We start from the raw sequence: 13,078 nt of genomic DNA, 5'->3' as shown, positions 1-13,078 counted from the left end.
TGTTTCTTATGTTGTTTCATCATTTGCCCATACAGGTTTACACAAAGTGATGAATACCTCCACATCCTTACTTCTGAGAGACTCTTTTTTTCTATCCCCATTATGGTTCCAGTTCACTTAATTAGTTGCGAAATGTTCCTCTTTTTGCTGTCTTTATCATTACACAACTTTTCCAGCCTGTTGTGCCTGTCCCAACTTTTTGAGACTAGTTGCTGGCATCAAATTCAAAATGTGCTTATTTTTTTCCATGAAATAGTCAAATTTCTCTCCTACAACAGTTGATATGTTGTCTTTGACCTATTCAGTGCTGACATTATTTGTAAATCATACCATTCTTTTTTTATTCACATTTGACAAAGCATCCCAACTTTTTCAGAATTCGGGATGTAGTTTAACCCACCAAACACAACATATGTCAGTTAAAACCACAGTAAATTCTTCTTTGGTTAAACCAAAGATTAACATATGTTAAGATTAAGTAAGATTAGCATACGTCCTAACATGCCCTTCATTCAGTAAAAAAAAAAATAAATAAATAAATAAATAAATAAATCCCCTAACTAGCCCTACTCTCCCCATACTCTAACAAGCACCTTCACAATAACACTACACCCAAGATTAGGCTGTGGCTAGTGAGAATGCGTATGAAAGAGTCTTACATGCTTGATGCCCACAACACCCAATGACAACAATGGACAATTAGTTGCATCCACTCTCCCTACACTTTTACACTTCCTAAAGAGTCCTTGAGAATACGATACTCCTATCCTAGTTCACTAGGACATTGTTTAAATAACAATGCTATGAGAAATCTCTGGCATGGCCAGTTGTGTGATGCAGGTATGCTCTGAATGTTAACCAGAGGTTCTGCAGGCCAGTGCAGTTCCCTCAAACCAGTAAATGTCTGACCACAGAGCAGCAGCCAGGGAGCCAGGGGAAGGGTGGAGGTGCAGAGATGGAGATGTGGAGGGGTGGAGATGGAGGTCTGTTTTAAGCACACGCTCAACTCACAGTAGCACATTTGTTTTACAGTTCAGGATAGAAGCATGTTAACAATTAGCCTTGGGGCTCAGCAAAGGGTGAAAGGGGGGGAGAGAAATAGAGAAAGAAAGAAAGAAAGAAAGAAAGAAAGACAGACAGAAAGAAAGAGAGGGATGGATGGATGGAGGGGAACAGGCGGCACCACCTCGACTCCTGCTGCCTACAGTTCTCCCTCTCTCTCACTCTTTCGACCCCTTAATTAAGGAGGCGCTCATCAAAGTGCTCATTAAAAAGCACTCCGCTCCCCACGGCTGAGAAAATAAACAGCCATTAGGCCAGATCGAACCAGAGAGGGCAGGCAGGCGGGCGGGCGAGAAAACAAGAGTCGTCGAGGAGAGGGTGAGAAAGCGGGTGAGCAAGAGAGAGAAGGAAGGGGGCCCTAAAGTGACAAAAAGAGCGACAGGGTTTTTTTAGACAGACAGGAGATGCGGAGATTATATCAATTATATAAGGCCGAGGAGAAGAGAGGGAGAGGGAGAGAGAGAGAGAGAGAGAGAGAGAGAGAGAGAGAGAGAGAAAAGAGGGGGAGACGCACATTGAGAGAAAGGGAAAAAAAATGAAATATGGAAGAGATTCATAAACGTTGTGGTGAGTGCCTTCTGGCCAGAGTGCATGTGAAACGCAGCCATCTCGCTAAGGAGCCTCGCTAGCCGCCACGGCCGGCAGCCCGACGCAAACCGTGTTGGACACGGCGAATGCGCCAGACACATTCAGCACCCGCGGAGTCCCCCCCCCACCCCATCTCCAGGGGCTTTCGGGTGTCCGGGTGCCACTCGTGTTTTAGGCCAACACAAAAACCTTGGAGCTGCCCCCCCCCACCCCGTGTTTACCATAGCAACGAGCGGGAAGGCACGACAGCACATAATCAGACGCAGAGCAGGGAGGCACGAGGGGACGACCGGACGGCTGTCAGGCGCAATCACACTCCAGCCTCGGATGCGTGCTATGCCACGGTCAAAGTCCCCGAGCTCTCCCCCTCCTTAAAACAGCTAGCACACACACACACACACACACACACACACACACACACACACACACACACACACACACATATACACACACACACACACACACACACACACAGAGACACACACACACACACACACACACACACACACACACACGGCAACAAGACACTACCACTTTCTCCTCCCAAGTCTCAACTTACTGTGTTCCACTTTGAAGGGATGCTCGGAGAGAGTTTAAATAAATAATGTGTGAGTCCCAAACCTGCTGGCCAGAGGTGTTTAGACACACACACACACACAAGAGACAAAAGCCAACATGTCGAGCATTACACAACACTTCTATGCTCTGCTGAGGACAGCAGGAACATTTGAGAGTCGTTTAAGATCGAACCGCATGCACATGTGCGCACACACACACACACACACACACACACACACACACACACACACACACACACACACACACACACACACACACACACACACACACACACACACACACACACACACACACACACACACACACACACACACACACACACACACACACACACACACACACACACACACACACACACACACAGAAAGGAGGGGGAAAGGGAGTCTTGGACATTAAGTGTCAGCATGTTAGCCTCTGGTCACAAACTGTTTGAGAACACGGACCACATGTGCGGAGACACAAACATGGCTTTACCTTCCTCACACTCCAACGGACAAACTCACGCAGGGAAAACGAGGAGAGGAGAGTTTGTTCTCACTGTGAGTTTGAAGAGGACAAACTCACAGCGAGAACAAGTAAAAACAGATTTCCCAAAACCAACTGCTAGAAACCTCTCAGACCCACTCAAGCCATATCTACACGTGGTATGCTCAACGGACAATTGAGAGAAGGTCATGAAGTGAGCACTGACCCATTTAGGAGACACAGAGTGCTCATTTCCACAGAGCGGTACGGTTCTGTTCGGTGTAGCATTATTTTGGCCCCCTTCCGATAGGGTACCAAGAATAATGGTACGGTACCTAAAGGATGGAGCTAGACCAGGCTAGATCCACTGCAGTTGTTGATTGAGCGACAGAAACTAACTACCACTAACTTCTCAGATTTCAGAATTGACATATACACACAAAAGCAGATATTCATGAACACCCCATTTTATCTTAGCAAATCTCTCTCAGGCCACGTGGGACAATGCATTATGAGTATCACTCATATCAATATCATAATCACAACAATAAACATAATTAGTAAGTCTATAACTGTATTTGGGATTAAAAATTCAATTTGACTTGAACACTTTACAAAAGGCCTACTGGTAGTAACTAATCTCTCTCACACACACACACACACACACACACACGCACAGGCAATATCTATACAGTGTGCAAACAACCCTGGGTCAGGTCGGGTTCGCTCGGGATAACAACGCCACATTCTAAGCTTGCGTTCTTTTGTGCAGTGGTTTTAGTGATCCTTTCATAACCACTGCCTACTTTCCCCACTTTCTAAGAACTGGGGCCCAGGCCTGGCCGGGCCAGCGACACGGCTGCACGCTGCCCACCCGACCAGCAGCCAGACGTGGGCTAAGCTTAGTCCACGCGTGCCCTCATCTGGAGCCAGAATCAATTGGATTTTATTGAGCGGCACCGACAAAAATATAACTTACTGGTAATAGTAACCTACAAGGCGGCAGTGCAAGTTGTGTGCAGGGTTGTATTGGAAACCATGAAATCTATCGTACGTTTAATCGAACGTTTAAAAAGTGCGGAGCACTGCACTCTTGTCAGCGCCTATGTCCAGAGCCGTGGGCAGCGGTCAGTTAGGAGCGTGAGCCAGAGGGCAGTCGGCCGGATCGCGCACGCTGCCCTTTCAGCACCCCCTGCACTCCGCACGTGGCCCTGGCCGACTAAAGCAGCTCATTCGAAAAAGCGCAGTTTCTAAGAAGGACATTCTTGAGCTTGTTTTTCCACCGAAATTCTTCATCTCTCTCTCTCTCTCTCGGTCATTCTCTCTTTTTCTTGCCTTCTTTTGCTCTTTCTCCCTCTGTCTCTCGCTCCTTCCCTCCCTCCCTCCCTCTCTCCTTCATGTTTAAGTATATATACACACTCTTTTGATCCCGTGAGGTCCCTTCATTTCAAAATGCATATGCTTGAGTTGTGTTTAGCGCACGGGACACTAGGAATGCTAAAGCGCTTTAGGGTTCATTGCCATGTGAGGTTTAAGTTGCTGTTGTTGCGTCCAAGTTGCTGTCTACAAGAGGGGGAAAAAAGCTCACGAGGTAGGGAGTGGGAGAGCACAAATACAGTATATATCACAAAATCATAAATCACAAAAAAAAGCCTGTGCAAGCATTTGCATGCCATAAAGAGGTTTGTCCTCTGCTGATGTCCATCAGTTGACAAGCATGCCACCAATGTAATTAAATCACGGCAAAGGGAGGACCAACACACACACTGACACACACACACACACACACAGTTCTATCAACGAGTTCTCAATCAACACTTCAACCTGCAAGAGACTGAGGACCAGGCAGGGAGCTTTAGTGCAGTGTTACGGTCAGTGGTTGTTTGGTTGTTTGGTTGATTGGTTGGTTGGTTGTTTGGTTGGGGGGGTTAAACCACACCGTTACCATACTCACCGGAAGGGTGCCGTGCTCAATGGCCTTCCCCTAAAGGAGACAGAAGGTGAGGGGGAGTTGAAAACATCAGTCAAGCCCTGGGGGCCATGCTATGCTGGGTCTGTGGAGGATGGAACGCCAGTGTTCTGTGGTCGGGTGCGAGCTTGTGTCATTTTTACGGTCTGCCCCGAAATGGATTCCCCCTGATCGATCTGCGGTCAGGAAGCCCAGAACTCACGGCCGAGGTTGAACAGGACAAGCACTCATAGATTGCGCGATTGTGGCTACGGGGGTCATTCTCAACACGGCAAACTTTTGACTCTGCAAAATATGGGGGAGCCAAGAAAGCACAAACACTTTTCCCAAGCATGCATACACACACACACACACACACACACACACACACACACACCGTCCAAAAGCAGTGGCGAGTGGAGGGGACATAACCTTATCAACGCACTCGGTCAAATGAGAGGCAACATTTGCAAAGAGGACTTCTAGGAAGTGGGACTGTGGTGAAGCCGTGTGTTTGCGACAACTTGGCACGTGAGCGCGCCGAGAAACTCACGAGAATGTTTGTGTGTGTGTGTGTGTGTATGTACGACTGCGTGTCTGTGTGCGAGTGTGTGTGTGTATTGGCGTCAGCTCAACAATGCAAGTGCTGTTGTTTCCTTAGTTTCTTCCTGTGCAGCGAGTGTGTTTGGGAGGGGGGGGGGGGGGGGTGTTGCGGTGTGGTGTGGTGGGGACGCTGTGGACTCAGGGGTCACTCCAGATCAAGGGTGGAGATTAGAGTCTGACCCTGGAAGCAGCTTTCACCGCCTCGGCTTTAGAGCCCTCCAGCAGGGCCTCGGTTCGCTGGCTGACCTCAGGGACACCTTTGTTCTGCCCCCCGTCCAGCCCACTCCACCAAACAACCCCCCCCCCCCCCCCCCCAACCCCAGCCCTAACCCCCCATGGCCCTTTAAAAAAAAAAAAGAAAAGAAAACATGTAACAAATCCTCTAGCGGTGGCCACAGAGGTCAGTCCTCGGGCAAGACCGGCTGAGCAAGGGCACGATCTCCAGCGACCCTTTGGGCCCGCCGAGCCGGCTCGTTAGCTCCATAGCATGGAGAGGGGCCCCGGCGTGGTGCGCAAAGCCTCTTGAGCGGCCCAATCCCACTTAGCTTCCCCCCGGAGTTCAAGTGCACAGCGCGGCTAATCCCCTTAAAGCAATGGAGTCGATGAGGCCGAGCCCCCTGGGAAAGGCACCGGGGCTAGCGGCTAATGACTTAACCCGGGCTTTAGCGTTCCCGTGTCGAGCAACCACATGGGAATCAGGACAGAGATATTAGGAGGGAGGGGCGCGTGGGTGTACAGGCAGAAGACAAGAGAGAGAGAGAGAAAGAGAGAAAGACAGGACGAGAGAGAGAGAAAGAGAGAAAGACAGGACGAGAGAGAGAGAAAGAGAGAAAGACAGGAGGACAGACCGAAATAGAGAGAGAGAGAAAAAGAAAGAAAGAAAGAAAGAAAGAAAGAAAGAAAGAAAGAAAGAAAGATCCGAGTGAGAGTCAAGTTATTCTAGCCTGGTAGTGTCTTCTGGGTGGCCGAGATGAGGGGTGTGTAAGAGGGTGAAGAATGTGAGAAAGGATGAAAGGTGGTGCAAAAAGGGGAGAAGGGTGTGAAACTCACAGGCAGGTGGGTGAAGACGGCAAAGGTGCTGCAGAGGAAGGCGATGAGGTCACTCAGGTAGTCACTGGCCTGCCCCGCCGCCTGCGTCGCCATCCAATCATAATCAGCCAGCTGCAGGAACTGGTCAATCTTGTGGTTGAGTTTAGTGTAGATCTCTTCTTCCGCCGCATGGCGCGCATCCTACACAGCAGAAGAGAGAGAGAGAGAGAGGCAGACAGACAGACAGACAGACAGATAGAGAGAGAGACAGAGAGGTAATTTTGAGGAGGGCAGGTAGAATCAACAGCTATATGGCCAGAGGTAGAGACCCTTGAGGTGGGTGTGGGTCAGACAGGGCATAGCGCTCCACTCACCTTGAAGGTGGAGGTGCCGTAGAGTTTGGTGGCGTTCATGTTGTCGGGGAGGACACTGGTGATGTTGGAGATGAACTCCTCCAGGTAGTGGCATGACTGCTCCAGGTGAGTAGTGTTGATAATGACCTGCACCAACTGAGGTCATGGGGAAAAAAGGAGACGTTCCTTCACGTTCTTCACCTGAGCCGCTTCCGCATGGCATGCAGCATATTTCACCACCTTATACTATATGGATTGTGTCTTTAAAGGTGCTTTAAGCGATGCAGGGTAACGTCACTTCTGTTGACGTTCAAACAAAACAGAGAGCTAGCTCGCTACTTCATCCCCCTCCCTCCCGTGCAATTGAAACTCCCCCAAACGTGCATCTTGTCATTTGCGGGAACAGTTTGTTATGTTTTTATGGGCAAGGTTTGCCCACGTTGTTTTGTAGCCGTTTTTGGAGCCTAGGCTGTCCACGGAGACCACGTTTTTTTTACAGTGAATTCGGTGCACAGGCAGCTAGCGGATGGTAAGGTGATGTTAGCTGTATGTGGCAAAGAAACCTCGCTTATAGCACCTTTAATCCAGGACTATCCTGGTGGTGTGCATTTGGAGCGTTGATCACAGTGTTGATCACGGACCTCTCATGTTCATCAGGTCTGGTTAAAACAGCCACTCTACGGGGGCACTGTGGTGCAACTGACTACAGAGCTCATACCACGTTCGGGACCGAATGCCCATGGGGACCCAGGTTCGAATCTGACACGCGGTCATTTCCCGATTCCCACCCCATCTCTCTCTCCCACTTACTCACCGTCAAAACTTCACAGTCCTGTCCAATTAAAGGCAAAAAGCCACAAAAAATATAGCTTCAAAAAAGGAGGAAAAAAAATAAACTCTACTGTACAGCAGCTGTGGGAAATGGAGAAGAAAGGCGCTTCTGTGACCTTCTTCAGTGACCTTCTCATGCCAAATTGACAACCAAGCACTGTGTGAAACCCTCACTATGTCTCTTTCTACCCCTCTCTACACCTCTCTCTCTCTCTGTCTGTCTACCCCCTCTCTCTCTCCCTCTCTCTCTCTCCATCCCTCCCTTTGCCAGTGGCACCCAGCTGAACTCCATATCTGGAGTCTGAAGGTTGTAAACAAAACTCCATAAAAACAGGGTCAGTCAGACTAAACACACTTCTGAGGCAGAGACAGTGGGAGTTAAGCCCCTGTGAGCGCAGCGGGGGCATCCAGAGGCTACCGGTTCCCGAGAGGTAGGGGCGTCATGAGAGATCGGCTCAGGGACACCACGGTTGGGAAAGTTCTAGGGGCGAGAGGATTGGGAATGCTGGAAGGAAACGGCTGAAAATGCTTTAGGGACGGGGGTTGAAGGGTTGGGAATTGAGGAAGTGGTGGTGGTGGTGGTGGGGGGGGGTCTCCTGTGGCCTATAGCAGGTTATGGGGAATGGACATCACTGAGGGCAGTCAGAGGCTCACACCAAAGCACATCACACACGCACTCCCTCCACACTCCATAAAACACAAACACTCCAAACTAAATTCAACAAACAAACAAACAAACACTCACCTCCGCTAGTCCTACATTCTTCTTCTTGATGGCATACTGAAGGCAGTTGCTAAGAGTCCTCGTGAGCAACAGGTTGGTGGATTTGCGGATCATGTCATCAATCTCTGTCGAACTGAGAAGAGAGAACATGAGTTACTCCTCTTATCCCCACTGTATGAGCACACACACACACACATACACACACACACACACATACACACACCATCCATTAACCATACACCATGTGCTTGTCAGCATGCAGTGGCTGACTGCTGCAACGCAAACCCAGCCTCTAGAGGGAACAGTAGCGGAGATGACTGAGGTCCCTGCTGCTCCCCATGTGCGCCTGAGGTCTGGAGAAGGTTCCAGATGGAACCACGGCAAAAAAGCGGCTTTATCAATTTTCTAATCTCCTCTGCCTTTCTCCCTTGTAGGAATTTCGGAAATGTTCAACTGCAGCTTATTTAGAGCTCATGTCGCAGTTTTTGGACAAGCAGCGAGTCTCCTGGAAGGGCAAACCGAACGAGAGAGTACAGAATGGAGAGAGAGAGAGAGAGAGAGAGAGAGAGAGAGAGAGAGATGGGGGGAAGGGGGGCGAGACCAATGTTGACAATGTGGAGAAGCCATGCAAACTCTGAGTGCTGCTTCTCTCGAAGGGAAACAAACACATTCCTCCTAAATTGCTAAATTATCTCTCTAAATTCTGTTCAAGAGAGACAGAGGAAGAATTTGAAAAACAATTGCTTTGAGGGCAAGAGGTCCCTGTGCAGAACGTAGCAATTCACCAAGTCAGTGGTGCGTAGCTCGGGGACAGATCTACACTGAACAAGCAAGTGTAAGAAATGTAACATTCAGTCAGGACCGTGGCAGCGACCTTACACTGCTGGATTAAAAAGCGATGCTCCACATGAACACACACAAGCGCACACGCACACGCACACGCACACACAGCAAGTTCTTTTGGACGGTCCAGACGAGGACAAGGAGGAAAGAGACAGGGTACAGCGTTTAAAAAAACGATGTTACACATGAAAACACACACACATAGACAGAGACACACACAGAGACACACAGACAGACACACAGACAGACACACACACAGACACACACACAGACACACACACACACACAGCAAGCTCTTTTGGACAGTCCAGACGAAGATGAGGAGGAGACAGACACAGAATCCATCCAAATAATGTTCCACATATAAAAACGCACACACATACACACACAGCAAGCTCTTATGGACGGTCCAGATGAGGACGAGGAAGGAGACAGACGTAGAGAGCCCAGCGTCAGTGCTCACTGCTCCATTTGGCAAGTGGCAGCCATGACTACATGAGCCATGAGATCATGGAGACACGTCACCCTGTTTTCCTCCGCCGCACTGAACTCTGGGTCATTAAAGGTCGGCGTGGGGAGAGATTGATGGGCCCAACCTGAGGAAAATAAATGATCCTAGCCCAAAAAACCCATGAAACAGCCAGTCAGAACCCTTAACTGCACTGCCTCTACTCAAGCTGCAAGCACAGCTGTTTGATTGTTTATTTAGTATTTTGTACACATTAAAAGAGGATAAGCAAATAACATTAAATGATTGTAGTCACCGGAGACGAAACAAAAAAAAACAAAAAAAACTAAAACTCCATTTGTAACACCGTCTAACAAACTGATCTGTGGGAAAATGAAGACATTAGAAGTGATTTAGTGACCATGTGCAAATACAAATGCAAGTGCGACTTGCGCAGTCTTTGATTCGCCTTTGAAATAGGTGTGGGGATTATCCTCGGATGTGACCAGAGAATCCTGGGGAAAGAGCAGGAGTGCTGTGAAGTGGTGTGGCCAGGAAGGAAAGGAAATCAGGAGAGTAATTTGGTTGATTAAAGCGAGAAAAAACAGCAGGGCGGGTGTGTGTGTGTGTGGGGGGGGGGGGGGGGGGGCAGCGGTGGTTGGAGCGGAACTGAGGATGGATGGATCCTATTGTGAGGTACCTCGCTCTCACTCCCTCCATTTATTTATGCAAGCGGCTTTAGAGGCCGGCCTGATTAGCAACTGATTCTTAGCAGGAGGGGAAAAACACATTTAAATATTTCCAGCATCAAACATGTCAGGCTGAATTGAAGGCCGCGGATGGTGATGTTGAATTTTGAGGACCCTTGAAAAGCAAGAGGATGAATATAGGGAATTTTTTGGGCAATTCTTATGGCAACAGGGGACAGCAATGATTTTTCTGAGTGTCTATTAGTACTGTGAAAAGTCAAAAGCCTCCACAGAAAGTGAAAAGTTCCTCTCGCAAAAGAACCAGAAGTTCAAAGTTCACAGATGCACAACGTGAAAGGAGAGAAGGAATGGGCAATGAGAATGACCAGAGGAAATTCCAGAATTCCTGCGAGTCAACACCACCTGCACTGGCGTTCTCTCGTTCTCCCAGTCTCCCATTCCCTCGTTCCCTCGTTCCCACCCCCCTTTCCCTTCATCCAGCAGCACCTCTCATCTCTGAACTGAATCCGGTGCAAACCGCAAGGCCCGACTGTCTCCTGTGAACTTGGGCTTTGTAGTATGCAGTCCTGTTCCCCGTCTCCTTTGGTCTGTCACTCACAGGTTTCCGTTTCCGATAACTACACTTTTTCAACTCTCCACCACCCCACCCCACCCCCACCCCAACCCCCACCCCACCCCTCCCCAACCCCAACCCCACCCCACCCTGTCCACACAAGCCACTGGAGTACTCAGTACATCTGGTGGAGTCTGATGGCTCCTTCGCCTTTCCCAAAAAAGTCCCAAAAGCCCTGCACTCATTCCTCACACAATCTAATGAGGACCTGTCTGAAAACGTACAAAAAAAAAAGTCAAATATGTTCAGTGTGGCTACACAAGCCATGGGCTGCTCTTTTTTTTTTTTTTTTTTGGGGGGGGGGCAGTTCAAACGTATGGGAATTGGGGAGAGGGTGGGAGGGGGGAGCTTGATGCTTCTCAGAGCCCAGTCTGACTCCGTGCACTCCACACCACACCAAAAGGAGAGGCCGCTTGATACGAACGGGGCTGAAAGACAATGCTCTCGGAGGGTTCAGTTCTCATCTTCCGTTTCTAACAGACACCCAAAAATATGGGGTGGGGTGGGGAAAAACAGATGGAGCGAGTGCACAAACTCACATTAGACAACAAACCTCTCTTCATCTCTTTCTCTCCTTCTCTTTCTTGCTCTCGCTCTCTCAGACACACACACACACACACACACACACACACACACACACACACACACACACACACACACACACACACACACACACACACACACACACACACACACACACAGGCACTAATAATTCCCCTGTCATAAGCTATTCCTGTTATCAATAAATCACCAGCTTTAGCTGACAGTGAGAAAAAAGGATAATTTTTGAGAGGAAAAAGAGGACAGCTCAGTGTTTACAGAGATTAAAACAGCTCACCAAGGCCATTTATCCTTCCTGACTACCTCCTACCTAAATTGTCTTATTTCCTCGTCTGGTAATTGAACCATCAAAATCATTGCTGGAATAACAAAAAAGAAGCAAAAGGAAAAAAAACACGAGTCAAAGGGCTTTTGAAAATTCAGCACAGGAAGTCTGGACAACAGAGGAACTCTGGGAAGCCGGTTTAAGGTTGCTAATATCTGACCACTTTCTCAAGGTCTCGCTTTGACACACCCACCCCGGCAACCTCTCTTAACCTCTGGCTACCAGTGGCAGAGCCCCCCCGGCCCATCCCCCAACAACCACCTCAAATCAAGATCAGACAACCAGACGGTCCACCGTCCCGTTGAGGTAACCAGACCTGACACACTCCACCAAGAGCACGTAGACAAGCCGACTTCAAACACCCTCAAAAAAAACGGAAACCAATTACAAAACGACCAATCAGAGCGATTCTAAGCTTTACGCAGACATGCAACCCCCCCGCCATGTCTGTTGCAGGTACAAGGACCGGACAGAGGGTCTCAAAAAGCTTTGTTATCGATACTACCGGGTACAAACTTTCACCTTGACCTTGGTGACCCCCTCAGGCCCCAATGTGAAGGGGTGGCGTGGAGGGGGCTCAGGAGATCAGATTTACTGGTCTGCATTTGAGAACTCTGCTGAATATGTATTTATGCATAAAGCTAAAGCTGATTTTGGGGGAGGCAGATAAGGATACCTACAAAAATACAATGTGCTATGTGTCAGGAACAAGTTAAATTAGTCTGACAAGAGAAAAGTGAAATAAATTGTACGTGCAAATAGAGGGAATAAAAAATCCCTACTTTCTGGTAGACATGTCGTTTTTCCTTCAATTGTCTCGCTTTAGGAAAGACTATTAATAAACTGGATACCATTCAATGAACTATGCTGGGTTAGGCAGACACTCCCTGCACAAAATTCTATTAACGTAGATGGACGAAAGAACCTTTATTATCATTTAAAAAAAACTCAGAATGATTCAATACTCAGAGTTCTCTGAAAAGAGGCTGATTAATCTCTACTTGAACAAAAAAACTAAAATTTTATGTGCTGCTGATTACTAATTGTCGTCTTTGCTTTTTCCAAGGGCGGCTGTTAGACCTGGACAAATTATTAAGGGAGTGCAGAGAGCTCAGTGTTCTGAGGAAGATGACAGGCGAGGGAGAGAGGGAGGGAGGCGGCGCTGTTAATTAGCTCGGTCTCTGATGACGGGCAGTCAGACGAACAGCGGCCGGCGGCACAGAGTCGCGCGGAGGTGTGAGAGCATGTCTGGACACCGGTCCTGGCTAAGAGCAGCAGAAAACCTTCAAAATGTACAGCAGGCCTATGGTTGGGAGTGTGTGGGTGGAAGTGTGTGTGTGTGTGTGTGTGTGTGTGGGTGGGAGTGTGTGTGTGTGTGTGTGTGTGTGCACACGCA

At 48.6% G+C, this 13,078-nt stretch overlaps 1 protein-coding gene across 1 annotated transcript in view; it reads right to left on the bottom strand.

The window, feature by feature from the left end:
- exoc6b (exocyst complex component 6B) overlaps positions 1–13,078 on the bottom strand; it is an 85,892-nt gene that overhangs the window by 32,466 nt on the left and 40,348 nt on the right. Inside the window, exons 16-18 of the mRNA XM_076289082.1 lie at positions 8,204–8,315; positions 6,649–6,783; positions 6,296–6,475 (exon numbers count right to left, since the gene is read on the bottom strand). Coding sequence (XP_076145197.1) covers positions 6,296–6,475; positions 6,649–6,783; positions 8,204–8,315 — 427 coding nt within the window. The remainder of the gene's footprint in view (positions 1–6,295; positions 6,476–6,648; positions 6,784–8,203; positions 8,316–13,078) is intronic.

The sequence above is a fragment of the Alosa pseudoharengus genome, unplaced genomic scaffold (assembly GCF_046254945.1).
Source record: "Alosa pseudoharengus isolate Yale_2024_CS ecotype anadromous, Long Island Sound unplaced genomic scaffold, YU_APseudo_1.1 YU_APseudo_1.1_scf_17, whole genome shotgun sequence".
Lineage (NCBI taxonomy): Eukaryota > Metazoa > Chordata > Actinopteri > Clupeiformes > Clupeidae > Alosa > Alosa pseudoharengus.
This window is presented reverse-complemented; position numbering and strand designations above follow the sequence as displayed.